Source organism: Peromyscus leucopus, chromosome 5 (assembly GCF_004664715.2).
Source record: "Peromyscus leucopus breed LL Stock chromosome 5, UCI_PerLeu_2.1, whole genome shotgun sequence".
Taxonomy (NCBI): domain Eukaryota; kingdom Metazoa; phylum Chordata; class Mammalia; order Rodentia; family Cricetidae; genus Peromyscus; species Peromyscus leucopus.
The window spans coordinates 124,959,881-124,981,154 of record NC_051067.1 but is presented as its reverse complement, the minus strand read 5'-3'; the positions used below and the strand labels follow the sequence as shown (position 1 = coordinate 124,981,154).

Below are 21,274 nucleotides of genomic sequence, written 5' to 3'. Positions count from 1 at the left end.
GCATCTCTTCCTGCTTAGCAGTCATGGGCCCTCCCCCAGCTTCACTGATGTTATGGTGGGCTCCTGGCCAAAGTAAGTAAGCCGAGGGAACAATGAACAGGCAGAACCAGCATGGCCAGGCGGGGGTGAATGGCTATGCACTTACCATTCATCTATCCATCCACCTATGTACCCATTTCCTATCTGTTCATTCACTCTTCCACCCACTACCTACCTATCTACCCACTTACCAACCATCTACTCACTTGTCTATCCATCTGTTCACTCCCTTACCCTCTATCTATTCATCTTTCCAGCCATACATGTACCCATTTATGAATACATGTCTACATATCCACTTATCTATTGACCCACCCACTACTCATTCACCCACCCATCTATAATCCATCTACTCACCTATCTATCCATTTAAATAACCACTTATGCATCCACATCCACTCATCCATCCACCCACTTACCACCCATCTACTCATGCATCCATCTTTATCTGTTCACCATCCATCCACCTATCTACTCTCAGTTACCCATCCACTCACCCACCCATCCACTTACCCAGCTTTATGTGCTCACCCACTCATCCATCCATCCATCCATCCATCCATCCATCCACACACCTATCATTCATCAGTCCATCCATCCACTTAGTATCCTCATCTCCTCTTTCCTCATTAATCCATTCTAAGCATTTTTTGGGGAGGGGGCAGGGTGCATCTTGGAGCTGGGACCCCAAGAAGCCTTTTCAACTGTCTTTTTTTTTTTTTTTTTTTTAAACAGGCAATGGAAACCATAGCAAGCCATAGATTCAAGACTACCAACTCTCCACTCAGGGCTGTGTGACTCAGTTTCCTTCCTTGATACTAACCTTGGATATCTGGTGTGGGTGAGTGCTGGGGGGAAATTTCTCTTTCAACATGTCCCCATGATGAGCAGTCCCCAGCCTAAGAGAAGCCCGGAAAAGGGGCCCCATATCGGCCTGTGCTCCCTCCTCCTCCTCTCAGGGGAGAGGAGGAGCTGCCTGGTGGCTGATAGGGCCATGGGGCAGGAGGCGACTTCTTCCTTAGGCTGCGGGGAGAACTGGGACCCATCAGCCGAACTTGATAAGAGCCCGCTGAATGTTAGCAAAAATATTTAGACAATAAACGAAGTATCGCAAAGGCGCCCATATCTTTCAGAAATCAATCATCTGTACCGTGTGTCTGGACGCTTGGCGCCAAGGCGGAGATAGTGCCTTGCTGGGGAGATAAGGGTTAATCAAGGATTTAATTCTGTGAGATAGAGGGGGGTGAGGGAGGTGCTTCCTCCCTCTGCTAGGAGCCTCAGAGGCACTGTGACTGCAATCCACTGGCCAGCATCTCACACCTGGGTGGGGAGTCTACCTTCCTGCCACCTTCCCAGGCTGAGCTATGCCAGGAGACAAACTGGGGACAAAGGGTGGCAGAGGCAGAGGCTCTTGTGAGGAAGGGTGGCTTGAGATGGCCCAAGAACTTGAGCACAGCTGGGCTGGGTTCTAGCTCTCCCTCAGCTCTCTGGATCCTGGTGATTTAGGTAAGAGCCTCAGTGCTTAGCTTTGTCATCTATAAAATGGGGACATTTGGGGCTAAGGAGATGGGTCAAGAGGCTTGCCTCTAAGTCTGGCAATATGAGTTCATTCCCCAAGACCCCAAAGGTAGAAAGAACAAATCAACTCCTGTAAGTTGTCCTCTGACCTCCACATGTATGTGTTGGCATGTGTGGACGGACAGATGGATGGACAGAGAGAGAGAGGAGGGGGAGAATAAATTTTAAAAATTGCCGGGCGGTGGTGGCGCACGCCTTTAATCCCAGCACTCGGGAGGCAGAGCCAGGCGGATCTCTGTGAGTTCGAGGCCAGCCTGGGCTACCAAGTGAGCTCCAGGAAAGGCGCAAAGCTACGCAGAGAAACCCTGTCTCAAAAAAACCAAAAAAAAAAAAAAAAAAAAAAAAAATTGGGGACAGTGGCCTGCCTCCTAGGGTTTGGGGAGGCTGCCATGTAGAGTGTGCCTGGGACATACTTATTTGTCCTAGCTTAGGTTGACCACCCGAAGGAGTACAGAGGAGACTGAGTCAGGGCACACCAGGACTTGGGTGCCAGTTCCTGGGCAGACCTGCCTTTGCTCCTGTTGCCAGATGGGGGTTTTCCTGACTAGAGTGTGGAGGCAGGGGCTACCAGGTTCCTGCTTGCACACTGACTCCTCCTTCTGACTAACCAGCGTCAGTGGTCTCCAAGTCACTTGCTGTCTACGGCACACAAGGACATGCTTGCTCTGCAGAGCCACTTTGAATGCCCTGGCTTCCTTCCTACAGGACCTTAATCAGCTGTCCTGTGCATTGTGACATCCCTCCCTGGACCTTGGGCCAGTCTCCTTCCTCGGGCTGTACTGAATGTGTACAGGGTCAAGTACCACTCTAAGCCTATCTTACGTACTCCATGCAGCCACCAGCAGGCAAGGGGATTGACTCCTACTTCAGAGCACAGCCTGGCCTTATCTTCTCCCAGGCCTAGGCCTAAAGGAAGCCTCTAGGTTCTGAGTGTCCTGCCTGCAGTCCCAAGGGCTGAGAAAACAGTGGCTCTGAGCAGGAAGGGATCTGCCCGGGACATAGCAAACAGAAGACTCCAGGTGGACCTGCTCAGTCCAGAGCCAGCTCCTGCTCTCCCTGGACAGCCTGGGACAAGTGTACCTATCCTGCTGGCTGAAAGGCTATGTGGCCAGGCCACAAGCCTCTGTAGGTGGCTTATTTGAACTCGGTGAGCCTTTTCCAACGTGAGAAAGGCTGTCCCAACACAGAGATTCTGAGTCACCACGTATGGCTTGTGCAGAAGGGGCTGTGAGTGATGGTCTAGGGACCTGTTTGCTGCTCCCCACCTGCCTATGGACACTGTCTCAGCAGTTTGTGCTTCCCTGATGTTTCTGAGGATGAGACTCCTCAGATGTATGCACATGTGTGCAGCATCCTGGCCTCCAGATGCTGGGGAAGTGCAGCCCACAGCCTCAGCCTCACCTGCAAAGGGCACTAAGAGGGCATTTCTCACCCCAAGGAACCCAGCAGCATGTGGCACTGGCCAGCCAGTGAATATCTTGGATCAAGCCACACCCAAATGCCACATCAGGAGACAAGAGGGCCTCCACTACAGTGCTCTAGCATAAAGACACCTCATCCTGGGTTTGACAGGGCTAGCCTAGGAGCTGTTGGGCCTCCCGGACCTCTGCCATCATGCTGGCTCTGGACATTGCACAGGGCCCTCCAATTCATCAGCTGCCTGTGCAGCCGCCCCGTGTTTGTTTGTACGCAGGTCTCTGTGTCCTGGTGTCATTTTCCATCTGAAACGATTTCAAAAGGAACCCACACATCCCAGCAGGAGGAAGCCAGGCCGACTTGCCATAACAGAAGCGGCCTCAGAAGCAAGTCCAAGACAAACGGCGGTGTAGCTGTGTGGCGGGAAGGAGGCTGCCCTAGGAAATCTCTGCCCAGGCAGGGCTGCTGGAGTGAGCAAGCTGAGCCAGTGCCGGAAAGCCACGCCCACCCCAGGACCTGTTCCTCAGTCGGAAGGAACTTCTTACCTTCCTGCAGCTTCCCCTTCACTCAAGCTGCTGCCCACCCCTGGCCACCTTTCCCTCCCAACCTGATGGGCACCCTGTTCCTAGCCACTCATTCCCTTTGGACCCCCTTCCTTTCTCCTGCTGGGCTCCCGTCCTCTAGGAAGTCATCCTGGGACCCAAAGCTCAGTATCACTCCCGTCAGAGGCCTCCCAGGAAGTCCCTCCCCCTTCAGGGGCCTCCCAGGAAGTCCCTCCCCCTTTCACCCTTGGCTCTTTGGATTCCACCAAAGTTCCCCATGGGGAAAGGCAAGAGGTGTGGTTGGTCAGTCAGGGTTCAGCTCCTTACCGGTTCTTCCCGCTCAGGGGATACGGCTCTGGTCTGGATGCTCCCATGGAATGGGCCCCAGGACAGACCCTCAGTGAGGCTCAGTCGGGCTCGTACACACCTCTGCCCGTCCTGCAGTGCCAGCTCCAGCTCCTCTGAAGAAAAACATGGTGGGGTGAGGTGGCTGCTTGGTGACCCCCCAGCCCACTTCTGACCCACGGCCCCCACTCCTTTGCCCTTTTTGAGGACACGCTGGATTGCAGAAACACCACAGAGAGGTGGGACAGGCCACACCATGGCCTTGGTCACTGTCTGCAGAACCTGTGTGTGCCACACACATGCAGAACCTTGTGTGCTAGGCCAAATGGTGGCCCTTCTCAAGACATCACCTATAACTGTGGATGTCCCTCGCACGTGAAAAAAGGTCTGCAGGTGTGACTAACGATCATGGGAGAAGATCACCCTGGATTAGCAGGTGCTTCTAAATAAAAGGCAGTGTCTTTTAAGAAAGGCAGACACAGAATACAGGGCCAGAGGGTATGCCACAGGAGACTTCTAGAACTTCCCATGGATCGTGGCCTGCAGGTTGGGACAGGAGACTCAGTTGTACTTATTGGTGTTAGCTCTGGGACACATGGACACGTGGCCAGCCGTCTGTCCCACTTGAGCCTCTGTCTCTTTTTCTTTCTCTTTCTTTCTTTCTCTCTCTCTCTCTCTCTTTTTTCGTTTTTTTTGTTTTGTTTTGTTTTGTTTTCGAGACAGGGTTTCTCTGTGTAGCTTTGGAGCCTGTCCTGGAATTCACTCCGTAGCCCAGGCTGGCCTCGAACTCACAGAGATCCGCCTGCCTCTGCCTCCCAAGTGCTGGGATTAAAGGCGTGCTCCACCACCACCCTGCTGAGCCTCTGTTTCTTTAAAGGAGGCGGGAGCATGGTCCTTCCTCAGGCCACACACCCTCTGCCCTGTCCACCTGCTACCCAGGCTGCCAGCCTGTGGAGGCCTCACATGGCCTGGCCTGGTCCCCTGGCCAGAGTGCTGTGGCGGCCCCACTTCCTGGAGCCCCATCAGGCAGGCTGTGGCCTTAATGGGCTCGATCATCAGATAACTGGCCAGCTAATGGTGGAGATAAGGTGTAAATACGCCAGGAGGCCCTCGGAGAGCTGTAACTGGGCCTTTGTCTTCCCCGGGGCTGATAAGATGGCAGTGGACCAGGGCTGGAGGCCAAGGAGGCCTGCACCCCTTTATCAGCCTGGGAGTGGGAGAGGGGCTGAGGGGCTGAGGGGCCAGAAGGCAGGCTCTACCCTTCATAAAAGCAACCAGTCCTCTGCAGCTCACCCAGGACACTGTCCTGGTGCAGGGCTCCACTGGCTCCCCCTCCCTCGCCCCACAGGGCATGGTTCAAAGCTGACACCAGGATGGTCAGTACCATCTACAGGAGCAGGGCTTGGCAGCACTGTTCTGAGAGGGATGGAGAGACTAGCTCCTGTGAAGCTTATTTCCCGTGTAGACGAGGAAACGGAGGCTCTGATAGGCCCACAGCTGGCAGCAGGTGTCAGCATCCAAACCCGGACTGACTACAGGGCTGTTATCGGTTGTTGTGACCCGTCAGCTTCCCCTGGTTTGGATGCTTATGTCTTTGGTCCCCGCATAATGGCCCTCAGGACAGAAATGGAGTTAGAGAGTTCTTCTGAGAGTCTGTGCTTTAAGCTTGGCTACCCAGCATCCCACCGAGGTGTCAGGAAGGGACAGAGAAAGCTCTATCCTGAGAAGGGTGTACCTGGATCTTGAGTCAGACAGCAAAGTCATCTACCCTCACGTGACTTCTATTCTGTGTTTAGAACACCCCTCAGAAGATGGGGCCTGGCCCCTGTCATGATCTCCCTGTTACAGAGACACCTTCACCCGAGGCTGTGTCCTCACAAATTGGGGCACAAGGTAAGGAGGCGGTTGATGGAGGTCACCCTGAGGGCGTGGCATGGGCAGTCCTACAGCCACACTCATCCATGCAGCTACCTGTGGGAGCCAGGCTCTGGGCTCCAGCTTGCCTCCATCCCCCATGGGGAAGGAGGCCGTCGGTGCCACCCCCTCACTCACCCACCAGCAAACGGCCCCGCACCCTAATCAGAGTTCACGGCCACAGCTCAGCCTTCCAGATAAGAACATGGCTGGCATTTCCCACGGCAGCCACCCCATCCTCTGGGTATCGTGCACTGCCAGAGAGGACTGGTTGCTGATAAGGGCTGTGGTCCCTCTCCCAGGGGCACAGCACCATCATTCTGCACCCAGGGACTGGGGGAGGCCTTGGAGAGGTGAGATGTACAACAATCACTATGGTAACACACCTCTCTGGTCCAGGGTCCAGGTCAGCCAGTCTGCCTTTTGAGGCAGATGGGTAAGGGGAAGGCAGCTGATTTCAGCCTCAGCTTACCTCAGCACCTTGTTATAAGGCAACCTGTACAACTGTGCACAGCAGCTCTGGTGATAGCCAACATTCAGTTACTTAGATAACCTAGTTCCTGCCCCAATCCCTTGTGGCCAAAAAATGAGCTAGCACCCAGCAGAGATGCTCTCCTAGCAGGTAAAACAGCACCAGAAAAGTGGGGCTTGGAGAAGCTGGGAATTTTCCAAGGACCCTGAGAATGAGAGTTCAAGAAAGCAAGCTTGGGGCTACCTGGCAGGTGAGGGGCTGGGAAGACGGTTTTCCAGGAAACCTGGGCTGGATGTGGCCATGTGGCCATGATCTAGCCTCTGGGTTTGTGGCACATGCTCACTGTCAGAGCTCTGAGGGGTATCCGGGGACAGGGATTGGGGCCACAGCTTCTATCCTGGGAATTCTAGGAACAAGGCGCTGTCCAGATGCCCCCATGGTCACAGGCAGCTCCTATGGCGGGTTCCAGCCTGGTTTAGGCCTAGGCCACCTGTTCCCTCGGTGGAGAACGGAGAATGTGCCCTTTGTCCCTTAAAACCTGCAGTCCTAACATGAACCCTGGTCCCATCTTCTGTCCCTCAGCCCAACACCAGACACGACTTACAAGATTCCTCCTGGCATTCCTGGGAGACCGAGGCTCAAAGAGGGTCAACGGCCAGCGGGACTGTGTAGCAGACAGGCTGAGTTTGACCCAGAGTCTCACCACAACCCCAGTACTCTTTTGAAGGATGACGTAGGAGGGAGCAGCTGGCTTCTTTCAGGGCTGAAATATTCTGGCTCTGGTCTCAGTTTCCCTAATGCTCTCTGGTGGGCCCTTGACAGGAACCAGGCAGTCACTGCAGGTCCAGCATTGGGTCAAGGGCTAATTTATTCAGGTAAACAACTGTACACATTGCTTCTAGAACACGTGCTAGGACTTAATTGCATTCCCCAGAAGCATCTTCAAGGGACCTAATGCATATTTATCTGTTTGCAATGTTAGTCATGCACGGCCCTCAGGGCACTCACCCCCCAGGAACAGAAGCCCAGGATCCACCTCCTCAGCTGGAGCCTGGCTGGGGGTAGGGGTTGATCTGGCTATTGTTGGGGTGCCCTGGGTGGCAGAACTGTGTTCAAACCAACAGGCCAAGTCCTGACACTGCCCTGGTGGCAGCTGTTCCTGTCCTGCTGGACCCTCAGCTTACTATGCTGTAGAAGGGGTGCTCATATGCTCATAGGTCATCCTCAAGAGCCTCTGTCTGCAAGGCTAAAGGGCCGCGTTTCCTACAGCGCTGAAAGTGGCCTCACAGGGGTGCCCTTGGCCTGGGAGCTCCTCAGACCTGACTCGAGGCCCCTGGGTTCCAGCTCTGCCTTGAAATCTAAGTGGCTTCCCTCGACAGCTGCACCGCACTGCCCAGTCCTGGCATCGGCCTCCTCTTTATGTAGATGATGGAGACCCAGAGATAGATCTTTTGCAAATTCCCCAAGGTCACAGGCCCACGCGTGGCCACTCCTTTTTCCTTCTTTTTTTCTTTCTTTGTTAATGTTTTATTTATAGTGTGTGTGTGTGTGTGTGTGTGTGTGTGTGTGTGTGTCTGTGTGTCTGTGTGTCTGTGTGTAGGTATGCCGTGTGTATATCTAGGCTCACACAGGCCAGAAGAGGGTGTCAGATCCCCTCGGAGTTGGAGCCTCCTGACACGAGGGCTGAGAACCAAACGTGGATCCCTAAAAGAGCAACAAGTGCTCTCAACCACCGAACCATCTCTCTGGCTCCCCAAGCATGGCCTCTCTTTTTGTAGGGTTTCTCTGTGTAACAGTCCTGGCTGGCCTCAAACTCACAGAGATCCGCCTGCCTCTTTCTCCCAAGTGCTGAGGTTAAAGGCCACCACTGCCTGGCCCAAGTATGGTCACTCTTAAGCCCTGACCTCAGAGTGCCCTTTTGATAAGACCCGACTCACCCCTGTTTTCCCGTGTGGGTAATGGCCCCATCTGCTGGCATGCAATTCTAAAACAGGAGGTTGTGGTGTGCAGGAGTGTCAGCAAGAGACTTCCTCACCTCAAATGGGGCCAGACCCCTTGTGCCAATGGCCAGGGCCACTGGAGCACCAAGCCAACCACCCAAAGCCCCCACCATGCCCTGTGGAGTCTGTGGTTGGTATGTGGGTGCCCACCAGCTCACCACCAGTACCTACTTATCTAATCAGCCCATCGTTCCCTCCAACCCGCCCTGTGACTCCCACAGGGCAGCTGGGGAGCGGCCCCTATCACAAGGATCACCCTGTTTGCTTTTGATAAAAGTCACAGTAAAGGAAAGAAAAAGGCACCAGCGGGGAGGGAGGGAAGCCCCAGTCTGGCGGGATCTAGAAGATTCCGCAGATGTGAATATAGAACAGGGTAGACAAACTATATGGCCCAGAGAACATCTGCTCCACCTAAAACCAAGGCCCAGAAAGGGCAAGTGACCCCCCCACCCCCACCCCAGAGTCACACAGCAGATGAAGGAGGGATGAGAGAGCATCTGGGACAGGTTCTCTGCACCAAGCCATACTGAAAGACAAATCTGCCTGTAGAAGGGGCCTATGTGTTATGCCTGCCCTTGCTTGGCTGCTGAGGCCTCCGATTGTCTGCTAAACACTTTTTAGGGAAGACATGGGGGGCACTGAAATCAAGCTCAAAGAGGTCAAGGGACTTTCCCGAGGTTATACGGCCAGTAAGGCGAGTTCAGCCAGTTCCCTCTGACCCCACACTCATGACTCCAACTCAGGTGGTGCTGGCTCACTCATAGCAGATCCCCTAGATCAGGCCCCTGGATATGCCGGACTCAGCCACCAGATTTCCCATTTACAGACAGGAGTATGAGCAGTAATAGGGGCAGGAAATGATCCTGAAAGCCCAGCAGGGCTCCAGTGCTCACTCTCCAGGCACTGGGCAGGGAGTCTCAGGTCTGGGGTCACTGGCACGGCCAAGATGGACGGATTTTCTGCCAGGTGTTCTACAGAGGGAAATGATGACAGTAACCAGGTAAGCTGTGGAGTAACAGACACCGTGGACACAAGCCTGAGCACTAGGAAGCGGAGGCACAGTAGGCTGGGATGATCTCCATGGGACACGGGAGGGTCTCTGCCCTGCCCCTCAGGAGGTAAGGTCTGACCCTGCAGAGTGCCTGGAGCTGCCAGCCACCGGGGGGATGGGAATCAGTCAGTTGGCTTCATAAAGACTGATTTCTGACATGCTCTGGTATTTCTGGCCAGGCTGGAATGACTGGGGGTCACCAGAAAGCTGGGTTCAAGTCCTGTAAGGATGTGACCCACTCATACCAAGAAGCAGTTCTGCACCGGGGGGTGGGGGTGGGGGTGGGGTGGCACACGCCTTTAATCCCAGAATTTGGGAGGCAGAGGCAGGGAGGATCTTTGTGAGTTCGAGGCCAGCCTGGTTTACAAAGTGAGTTCCAGAACAGTCAGGATGGTTACACAGAGAAACCCTGTCTTGGGGGAAAAAAAAAAACCAAAAAATAACTATTAAAAAAAAAAAAAAAAAAGGAAGCAGTTCTGAGTTCTGCTCTGAAGCACATACGTCCACTCTTGTGGAGGCAGCAAAAGATGGTGTTGGGACATACAGGTGCAGAGCAGTGTCCACAACCAACAGGTTAGGGTAAGCTGGTCCATGGGTGCTGCACCAGGATCCTGGGAAGCCTCATGTATCCCTCTCCTCTTTGTGCCCAGGTCCCCTCCCTCCCACCTCACTGTTCCCAGTGGCGCAAACCTCAAAGCAAACAGGTGTCTAGCTCCCTAGATGGCCAGCCCTCAGGGATATTCCAGGCATCATGTGTCCCGGACCCAGGAGGATATCGGGCCTGGGAGAAGGGGCAGCTAGTCCCAGGAGGTAGAAGAACACCACTGCTTCTGTTCCCTATTTCTGTGAGCTGCTTTGCCTGCCCATCCAGCCTCCTCCTCAGGTCCAGCCACCACTCTGGTGGCCCTGGGGAGGAAAAGGCCAGCCTCAAGCTTCCTGTCTATAAAAAAGGTGCAGGGTGGGGTATGTGTGTGATCAGTTTGGCCTAGGGTCTGGGTCACTGGGAACCCCAATCACTGGTGCTAGGTTGGAGGGCTGGTCCAGAGTGCGGAAGCCCTGCCCCTTCCAGCTAGCCTACGGCCTCTCCCTGGTCTCTGGGACTGTGCGTGTTGAGTATTGATTTTTTGACATGGAACAACAGCCAGCCTTTATCGGCTGAACCCTGGCCCTTGCTAATGGCAGATCTGGGTCCACCTGGGAAGAGCAGGTTATACAGGGTGGGGCTTCTCCTTCCTGGGATCTTGGGGGCCTCTCACCACCTGGGGTAACTGAGCTTGTTCTGGTGAAGAGTTGGCTCTCGCAGAAGGTACATATATAGGCTGTAATGGAGCAAGGGATACCTTCCTCCTGAACAGTGCCTAGGTGGCTGTAACTTGCTCCTCCTAGGCCCTTGTATGGCTCAGAGCCAGGATTCTAGCTCTGATCACCCCTACTGAACCTGGAGACAGGACTCCTTGGAGAGGGACACTAGTTCTTTCTCTTCAGGGCATAGCCAAAGCAGCCAGACCAGCATAGGCTGAGCCCCCAATTACTCCCTCAACAGACACACAGATCTCTTAGTGGCTTGGGTGCCACACCCAGGCGAGGAGCTCTTTCCTACCTACCCCACTTGCCTGAGGAGGCTGAGAGTCACGGCTTCCAGGCTGCCTCGAAGCGTGTGTGTGTGTGTGTGTGTGTGTGTGTGTGTGTGTGTGTGTGTGTGTGTGTGTCCTTGCCCAGAGCCTGGCTTCACCTGGCTCCAGCTCAGTGCACTCACCAACCTTGTCTTCATCCCTTTGCCTTCTGGTGCCACAGTTTCTGGTCTGAGTGGTCAGAAGGAAGGGCATGTGGAGGTCTGGAATGTGGCGGCTGTTGCCAAGGGTGAAAAGATGAGTCCTCTCCTACCTGGAGTGACAGCTGTCCGCCTTGCCTACAGGCACTCACATCTCGGGGCCAATAGCTGAGAGTGAGCAGGTGCTGGGGAGGCCAGCACGTCAGGATGCGGCCACCACCTGGAGCACATTGGTCCTCCAGGGCCCGAGCACCTGCTGACCCTCCGCACACAGACCAGAGGCCCCTACGAAGGAGGTATATGCAAGTGGGGTGTCTGAGGTCTTGGCTGCAGGGTTCCCAGTCTCTCTGGATGTTAGGCCTGAGCCCCAGGGTGAGTCAGGCACCACGCAAGTTGAGAGGCAAGGAGGCTTAAAGGCTTGTTGGCATTTCCTCTCAGAAGAGTCAGCGGCAGTAGCCTTGGCCTTCGAAGCCTCTGTCGACTTCATCTTGAATTTGGAGGCCAGGGGTCACATTGGGACACTGGAAGTTTAAACCCAAGCCTCTGACCTGGCTCTGACCTTCTTCAAGCTCCCTAACTGGAAAAGGGAAGAGGATGGCATGGTGTGAGCAGGGGCTGGTTGTGGGTTCAGGAAAGGGACCTGCCCTAGATCCACATGTCTCCTACTGCAGCTCCCTGCTGACCCTGGAATCAGGCACCCAGCATGGCTGGGCCTTGGAGCTTGTGGTCCTGCGGCACCTGTCCCGCCGTTCCACTTTCTGCCTGTGATCTTGAATGCATGGAGTCTTTGGGGGTAGGCCTGGGGCCGGGGGAGTTTGGGCAGAACTAGGCAAAGGCAGGGTTGGGAGACAGTACTCAGCTTGACGGCTCCATGAACCAGTGGAGCTGTGGTCAAGCCTGTCAGGTTCAGGGACTCCCTCAGCATTCCTATGGAGTCTGCATCTCTCAAAATGATTCCCACTCTCTTGTATAATTTTTCCCCCTCAAGACAGGGTTTATCTATGTAGTCTTGGCTGTCCTGGAATTCACTCTGTAGCAATCTCTCAAATTCAGAGATCCACCTGCCTCTGCCTCCCAGGTATTGGGATTAAAGGCACGTGCCACCACTGCCCGGCTCTTGTAGAGACTTTGTTAAGGGTCAAAATGTCCTCTGGTTTCACCACAATGGCCATCCTTGCTGTTCTTCAGTTCACACTCATGGTCTTTCTGGATAAATTCGCAGGGCTCCATCAAGTCTCTGCTTGGGCAGCAAAGGGTTGTGGCAGGCCTCTGTTAGAGGGCTTCAACACACCCCACACAAGTCATATGGGGGGGCATGGAGGCTCAGTGGATTGAAGGACAAATCCAAAGCCTATGGTGATTCCAGGGGACCTGGAGAGCCCAGCTGGGGGCAGGGCCGGGTGGGCAGGGCCCCCACGAGACACAATAAGGTATGATAGCATCTTGCCTCATCTCAGGCCGCGCTGGGCCCTTTCGTGCAGGATATGACCAGCCCTCGAGCCGACGGCGGCCCCTTTGTCCCATCTCTGGGGACCGATCTTATCGGCTGCGTCCACCGCCTCCATAATGGAAAAAACGCAGCGAGGAAATCAAAAGTTACGCACAGAGATAGAGGGGTAATAAATAAATAAATAAATAAGGAGCCATCGTGGCTATGGGGAAGGGGCGCCTCTCAAAGAACAGAGATATGTCATAGGGCTGGCAGGGAGTGGGTGGGGGTTGCTTCCTGGCTCCCATCCTGGGTCTGGGTAAGTCTTGACAGCATGCTGGGTCTCACGAGGGAGGGGGGGTCTCATAAATGCTGCTCATATAAGGGCAGTGCTGCCCACAACTAAGCAGAGCTGCCTCAGTTTCCCTTCTAGGGCAGGGTAAGACAGAGAGGGGAGGAAGCATGTCCCAGTACCCATGGGTCCCAGTACTGTGCCTTGGACCCGGGACCTGTGCAGATTCCAGTTGTGGGTGTAGGGAAGCACAACCTTGCTCCACTTAGGCCTTACCCTAGTCACCCTGTCCATATCCCAGAGAGAACGGACAGCTTTCTGGATGAGGCCATCATTGCTACCAGTAAAAACGAGAGGAGTGAGAACATAGACCCAAGGTCATCTCATACTCCTGTCTTATTCCCACTAGGTACTGGTGGTCATGATAGAAACAGCTGGGGCAGATGTGGCTCCGGCCAGGACTGGGCATGACAGTTAGAAGAGAGAACTAACTGGCACTCCTGGGGTGACGGTGCTAGCAAGTGCAATTTGCCAGTAATGGTCGCAGGGCCAGGGGCGCTGTTAGTCAGGGTACCCGTGGCCAGGAAGCCCTTGACGGCACTGAAGACGGTAAGGACACTGGGGCTCAGGGCAGCAGCAGCGACCACACGGGTGGCGTCATCAGCCATGGCACCAGGAACAACAGCTGTCTCCCACCACACACACTGCTCTGTGGCCACTGTCCTGAAGAGACCACGACGTAGGGTTGCAATGACATGCAGACCTTGTAACCAGGGAGGGGACAGGAGAGAAACTGCTGGAAGGCAGTGGTGGAAGCTCCCCTGGCAAGGACCAAGCTCCTAGGACTTCCCTTGCTGATGTCTAGGCCAGCTGTGGGGCTGCTGGCTGGGCAGGAAGCCGGTGGGAGGGCGGAGAAGGAAGCGACTTGATTAGCGCCGCCACCGAGATAGCTTGCCCAGGCCACAGACAGCGGGTCCCGGAAGGGGGTGAGGTCAGTAGGCCACATGCGGTGGGTAGCCAGGCCTGGGGCCCCTCTGGGGCTCCACCTGCATTTCCCACTGGATGTCCTACTGTCTGTCCACTTACCCTCTCCGCCTACAGTGTCCAGTGAGAGCCCCTTGTGCTGAGACCTCATGGTAGGGAACAGACACTCCCAAGGGGTAGGTTTGCTCAGTTCTCCCCAGAACTGCCCATCTTGCTTGTCTGCCTCAATTTCTACATCTGTAGTGGGGTACCACAGTGCCTCCGGCTGCCTGGATAGTGAACTCTCATTTCTCCTGAAGTCTTTTCGGGGCTCTCTTTCTACCAACACAGCAATCAGTGGGATCTGCTCCTGGAGCAGACCTACCTGGAATGCTTGGTCCCCCGATGCCATTACACCAGCTGTACCTTAGGGGCCATTTATCAGGTGTCAGAAAGAGCTCTGTAAGAATCCTGGGCCCTGGAGTTCAGAGCCATTGGCCCTGCCCCCATGTCTCAGCCACCTTTCTGTCCCTTGGTGACTGGCTGCCACTCCAGCTGCTGCTGGGATGGAGTCCTCAACCCTGAGATCTGTAACAGGCGGGCACGTACCCAGTGCTCAATGTGTGAGAAGCAAGGAGGGCATGGGAGCCAGCATGGGGAGGGAGGGGGGCAGTTTGACAGGTCACCTGGGTGGCAGCACTGGTGACAGCCCCCCTCTACAGTTTCGAGGGCCCAATGCCGCAGAACAGTTGTCGAGGTGGAATCCCAGCCACAGCTAGCCCAGGACTCATGTGGGCAGGGCCAGGGTGTCCATCTCCATCCAGGGTCAGCCATCCTCCCATGGCCCATGCTGACCCCAGGCTATGACCTCTGAACCTTGTTTCCAGGACAATCACCTGCTTGCCACCACAGTCCCTCCTTGATGGGGCCCCTCTACCTCTGTGCCTCCTTTCTCCTCACCCTGCACTTAGATCTAGTTGTGTACATTCAGCTCAGGCCTTTCACCATGGCTTCGGCCCCAACACACTAGTTTGGGTGGCTGCTGATTTATTGGCTCAGAAAGCCCCACTCTGACACCATCTAGAATTGTCTCTGGCCTCAGACACGGAGGTAGCAGTGTCTCCAATACATCCCAGGAGAGCAAGGCCCTCCCTGTGTCTTTCCAGCCCCTGAGAGTGACTGCCCTAGGAGGTAGTCAGTGACTATCCAGGAAGAATATGCCTGACTGTAAAGATACAATTTCCTTAGGATTTTTCATCCATCTCTTAGCCTCAGATTGTTCATAGCAACCCTGGGGTCTCAGAACAACATGAGTCTTCAAAGGGACTCCAAGCTGCTGGGTTGGTCTCTGAAGCTGACCCCAGAGTGACCCCTGCCATCTACTAGTGCCCCCTCCCCCGCTGGCTAATCTAAGACAAATAGGCCTATCACCCGCCACGCCAGGCCCCATGATAACACAGAATAGCTGGAATGATTTTTCCCACCCACACATGCCAGCTAGACGGTCGTGGGGAGGGGAGCATGGCCAGCTATCGGCCCATCTCCCAGGCTGTCCATCAGGACGAGCCGTCCTGCCTCAGCCACCAGATAACAGGCCTTGAGGTTCACACAGAAAACCCGGGTCTGCGAGATTAGTTAGCCGGACACAGTCTAGATAACAAGCTACAGCTCCATGGGAGGGAGGGGTCCCCGTCTCCTGCTTCCTTGGGACCCTGGGCCGGATGGAGATCTGGCTGGGGCCTCCAACAGGAAACGATCAACAACATCTCCTGTGGCCCCAGCAGCCCCTTCCACCCTGAGACTGTGGGATGCTCTAACTCTGATCTGTTCTCCCAGGCAGCTGATCAAAGACCTCCCAATGTCTTGCAGCATCTTCTCTGTGCAGCCAGGAATTTTGGGATTGGGTGTGGCTCAGAGGTGGAGTGTGTTTGAGGGCTAGGATTTTATCCCTGGCACCATGACAAGACAAGGCTGGGAGGGCTGCCCTCAAACTCTATGGCTCATAACCCAGCCCCGTCTATGCCCAGTACTATCTCTCCCCATGCTCACCCTAGCCCTAAGGCTCCCTCATGCCATGCCCCCAATGCCCTAGGCCTTTTGCATATTCCAGCTCCTTGTCTGAACACCTCCCTTCACCCTAATTTGCCTTTCAGTCGTCAGCTTGGAGATGGGGTCCTTCTCTAGGGCTGCCATCTGCTCTCCCACTTGGCCTTGACACCCAGCCACCCCCTTTGCTGACTGACACTGTTCAGGGACACACTGGCCTAGTACATGGCCACCCTTCCTGGCCCTGCCTCCAGGAGCTGGGATGGGCTGACTGGCTCTCACTCAGTTCAGAGCAGCTCCTGGAAAGAGTTCTGGGCTCCAAGAAACTCCTGGGTAGAAGAGAAACAGTCCTTTCTGACTTTTCTTTCCTCTGCACGCTGCCTGGGCAGCTGGGCTTTGGGATCTCAGCACACAGCTGGGCTTCCTCAGGCCAGGGCTGTGGGGTCAGCTGTGCCCCTTGATCTCAGCTGTAAGGAACCACAGGACTCCCCTTCCCTGCTCTACTTTGTCTCTGGAACTTGGGGTGGGTTTACAGGTCTTAATCCTTCCCAAGGACCGTGTGCTCCAGGAAGAATTCTACACTCACCTCCTTTTCAAAAATGTGCATGGGAAGGTGCTGAACACAGGGTGCTGCCTCCTTCCCAGCCAGTGCTCTCCTCTTCCACATCCTCCCCGGGCCTCAGGATGCTGCCAGACCTTGGCCTAGCACCTTGACCCTGAATGGGGAAGCTGCCCCACTGCCATGGCATACCTGCTTATTTTCTCTGTGCCTGGCCTTCACCCCTGCAGGTCTGTCTCTCTGTATAGATCCTCCCAGGAGGTCAGGCTGGGGCCCAGCCCAATGTGAATCCTGACATGGACTCAGGGCAGCGAGTCTGAAGGAGCTCAGGTGGCTCTTCGGCTGCCTGTCCTTCAACCCCTGGAAACCTCCAGGGGTTTCCCGAACTGAGAACTGGGTCCTGCTTGGGGATGGTTGAAGGAGAGGTCCTGGGTCACCTAGCATCTCCACATGGTGCTGGTGTGCTTGGTGTAGTTCTCAAGTCACCCTGAGGTCCCCTTGCCTCTTACGGTCTGCCTCAACTTGAGGCTCTGCCCCTGGATCCTGCTTTCAAACAGTGGCGGCCAGAGTAAGTTCCAGGCTCAAGACACTCAGGGGGAAGAACACTGCTGAAATCCTGCTGATTCCTGACCCTCACCGCTAGCCATGGCTGCACTCATACTGACAGAGGGTGGAACTCTCTGCGTCTCTCCATTCACTTTACCAGAAAGCACACCCCAGGGGATGGTTTGGGGCCCCCATCATGACTCAATGTGCATCCCATTCTAGTACCTGCTCTGGCCTCCGAGACAGACACCGGGAGGGAGTGGGAGAGATTCATCACAGATGGAGTGCCACCCTGTTGGCACAGGCAGCATCACATAGCTGGTGTACAGATGGCATGCATGCAGCCTTTGGGGGACCTGGGAAGGTCACGGTCCCTCTGTGTCCCAGATCCCCCAGTTCTATGGAGTCTTGGGGAAGGAACTGGGTAGGCTATCAATTCCTTTGCTGAGGCCAGCCTTGCAGGAATCCCTAGGAAGAGGACTCCATACCAGGCTACCAGACTAACAGCAGCTCGTTCATTTCTTCTCTTCTGCTACTTGCTCAAGATCATGTCAGGTGGGCCATGAGGGCCAGGGCAGGGGCCTGACAGTTAGATGGGACTTGTATCCTGACAGGACTGATGTGTCTGCAAGCCGTGTCCTCCTGATGTTAAGGGAAGGTGATAGGAGGAGCATGACACTGAGGGGCACCAGGCATGGGGACAGGTCCCCACATTCCACAGCAAGGCAGCTGGGCAAGGTTGCAGATCTACTTTCAAGCCCTCCGCATAGCTGGATTTGGACCACTCCTGCAGACAAGGTCATTTCAAAGATGACAACTCAGACTCTCTCCTGTCTACTCTTCTTCCCACTTAGAACTCAGCTGAGGACCAAGAGAAGCCAGGACTGGTCTCAGCAAGGGTATCCCAAACCCTGTACCCAACTTCCGAGTTCTGTTTCCACAGTGTGATCTGTGCTCCTCAGACCCAGGGTGTGTCCCTGCTGTGCCTCAGGAGCACATAAGCCTTCCTGCTCCAATCCTCCGTTTTCCTCTCACCTGATGGGCTCAGGCCCAAATCCGCAGGGCCCTGGGCCGCAGCCCCTCTGACTCCACTCTCCCTTGGCTCATGGACTGCTAAGGCTCCAAGCTCTCCGGGCCTTGGCATGGCCATTCCTTTCTTGTAAGCTCCGCTCTCTGGCATCCACACACCTCTCAGACAGCAAGACACCGCGAACCTTAGAAGGGCCGTCTAGGTCCCTCTCAGTCCACGGAGCACCATCTGGTTTGTTCGGAGCACTGAGAGCAGGGCTACCCTGCGCTCACTGTGCACATTTGGACTTTGATCACATGTGCTCTGAAGGCACTTTCCTGGCATTTTCCTGGGGGTTTATAATCTACATGGGGCGACACCATCCCCACTGCCCAGAAGAGGGTGCTGAGACCACACTGTGGGGGTCAGTACAAAACAGGACTCTGGGCAGTGTGTGGCCATCAGATCTGCAACAACACATTGCCCATTGTGTTGCTCAGGTGCAAATGTAATGCAAAATCAGCTGCTGGAGGGGTTTCTGAACCTGCTTGCACCCCTGTATGAGGGAAACCAGGTGCCTAGTAGGTGACAAGTTGGAGGGCCACAACGACTCTCCCCAACTCCATTTTTACAGACTATGAAACTGAGGTTCAGAGGTCAGCAGCCCACCCATAGACACTCAGCAAAGCTGGGCTCCTGCAGCATGGAAGAACTGATTGGCCAGTATCTGGCAAGACACAGAACTCGTGATGATGAATGAAAACGCCATTGTGCACTACCCCCAGCCATCAAGTACCAGACAGGGGCAGAGGGAACTAGGCACAGTGACAGAACCAGGAGAGGACAGGAAATCATGACAGTGATGGTGATTGACACGACCTTGGGGCTGCACTCTAGTGTTGATAAAGCTCTTGAGCAAGTACAACTATACTTGGGTCTGCAGCAGTCAAGTGACTGCTCCTGGGTATCACTGGCAGCATGGAAACTAGGAGGCCACATGGGGGTTTCTTGGGGGTCTTTCCCCCCCTTTTTCCATTTCCCCTGTGCATGCCTGCGTTGATGCTGGGAGTCATCCTTGATCACTCTGTCTCTGACGGGAACTACAACAGGCGGGCTGCTATGTCCACTGGGCATTTATGTGAAACACCAGTCTTCATGCGTATGTGGCAGACACTAATTGCTAAGCCATTTTGCCAGCTCTTCCTGGAGGACTTTTCTTCATCTGCTCTAGGCCTGGGCCATCAGGTCATGAGCTTTCTCACATCTGTATACCTAAGACCAGGCTCTTGGACAGCCACTTTCTGGGGCCTGTTTAAGTCCTGTCTCATCTAGAGAGGAATCTGATGGGTGGTCCCTGATACTTATAAGCTTGGGTAGCAACATTAGATTGTGTTCGGGATAGGCAGAGCCCTCTGGAGATCCCAGCCCCGGACTGTCAGCTCTGTCATGGGTCCAGTGACCACTTCAGGCAGAGCAGATGGGAACGGGCTCAGGTCCAGGCACTTCTCTGAGCCAGACAGAGTCAGAGGGAGACTTGGAGTCCAAGCCAGCTCTATACCTTCTCTCCAGAGAGGAACAGTGGAAGATGCCTCTCAGGCAGGTTCCCTGGAACAGTCAGGGTGGGTGCTGGGACCTGCTGGAGGAGGGCTACAGGCCAGAAAGAGGTCAGAAAGAGTCAAAGGCAACCAGCAAGGCAAAAGTAGCCACTTGGTCTGTCACCAGACTGGGCACTGCCTTCAGGCCTTAACCCTACAACCTCATCACAGGCTCGGGCAGCCCTGGAGATAAGAGCCCCCTGGGCCTCTCCAGCAGCTTCCCACTAGGTGATAAGCACGGCCTGTGTGGGAGCTGATAGGCAATGGCTACCACGGCGGTTGGCCAGCGGCCACTTATCAACCCCATCGCTGCCCACTGCACAGAAATTCCTATCTGTGGGAGCCGATAGGGTACCGCCTGGCCCCTGAGGATGCAAATAACTCGGGAAGCTGGGGTGCACCCTGACCCCAAACCACAGCCCATGGAGCATGGCCTTCATAGGGGCAGGGCGGGCTGCAAACTACAAGGGCCTTGCTTCTCCATCTAAAAAATGAAGTAATAACACTTATGTGGATGAGGACAGTGGGTAATGTTCAATACTGATGTTGATGGCCTGGCTTCTGGGTCTCTGTAGCAGCAGTTCCCACCAGTGATGCTCTGCTCTGCACTGAAGTGGGTATGACACTATGCTGGCCCCATGGTGCTAATGCAAAGACCATCCATGTGGCCACCAAAGTCCATAGACACAGATGGTCCCTGCCATCCCCAGCAGGCATTGTCCACTTTATGTTTGTAGACATGGAACAGGGACACACAGGGATTCCTGGTGCTGGGTTAGTACTCACAGACTCCCTTCTAGCTGGAGAAACCGAGTCAGTATAGGGCTGGTTAGAAGCTGGGCAGTCTGGACACAAGGCTCTGCCCAGTTCTATGGCTTTGGGCATGTGAGTGGAAAAGGCTGGCCCGTGGGTGCAGAAGGCCCTGGCACCCGTGAGATCAAGTGCAATTACTCCCATCATGGTACCGAGGTCTGGGGACACTGGCCTCAACTGAGGACAGGACCCAACTCCCACCAGGCACCCCAGGAGGAGTGGACATCTTTGTCATACATCTTGGGCAGGTCATCTAGAGCCAAGAGGTGTGCTAAGCATTGATGTACTAAGGGATGGCAGAGGGGAGTGCCCCAAGACAACTAACCATAGGGCATTCTGTGAGTGGCCTCAGTTTCCATACAGGGTGCGGGTCCCCATTCTGACTGTGGCCTTCTGGGCCAACCCTTCCTCTCTGGCCTCAGGCTGTTATTTCATTGTGTACCCCTCAGCCACACCTGGCACTCATCTTCCTTTGACCTGATGGTAGACATCACCAATGGTCTCCCATACTCTTCTAATGCCGTAGGACCCCACCAAAACACCCACAGGTTCAGTTAAGAGTCCATTTCTACCCCTTTCCAACGTGGATCCCTAGTTCTCCAGGGGAGGAACAGGGTCTCTGCCCCCACAAAGCCTCCTCTGATCCCTCAGCAAGACAGGACCCTTGACATGCCTTCTAGACACAGATAGGAATCTGGTTGTGATAATTCCTACATGCTCACACACAGCTGACACTTGGTAACTGAGTACACATGTGCTTCCCACCCACACGCTCAGCCTCCACACTCCTCTCTCATTGATACACCACTTATACACACACCACTTAGCCCACCTCACCTGCTTGCCCTGCACAGTAGCCCTCAGCCTGCAATAGGAGCCCTGGAAATCACTGAC

General features: G+C 54.9%; 1 protein-coding gene across 1 annotated transcript in view; it reads right to left on the bottom strand.

The window, feature by feature from the left end:
• The window catches only part of Zfpm1 (zinc finger protein, FOG family member 1), a 60,638-nt gene that overhangs the window by 10,991 nt on the left and 28,373 nt on the right, over positions 1–21,274 (bottom strand). The window contains exon 5 of the mRNA XM_028880835.2: positions 3,903–4,036. Within this exon, the coding sequence (XP_028736668.2) occupies positions 3,903–4,036 (134 nt within the window). The remainder of the gene's footprint in view (positions 1–3,902; positions 4,037–21,274) is intronic.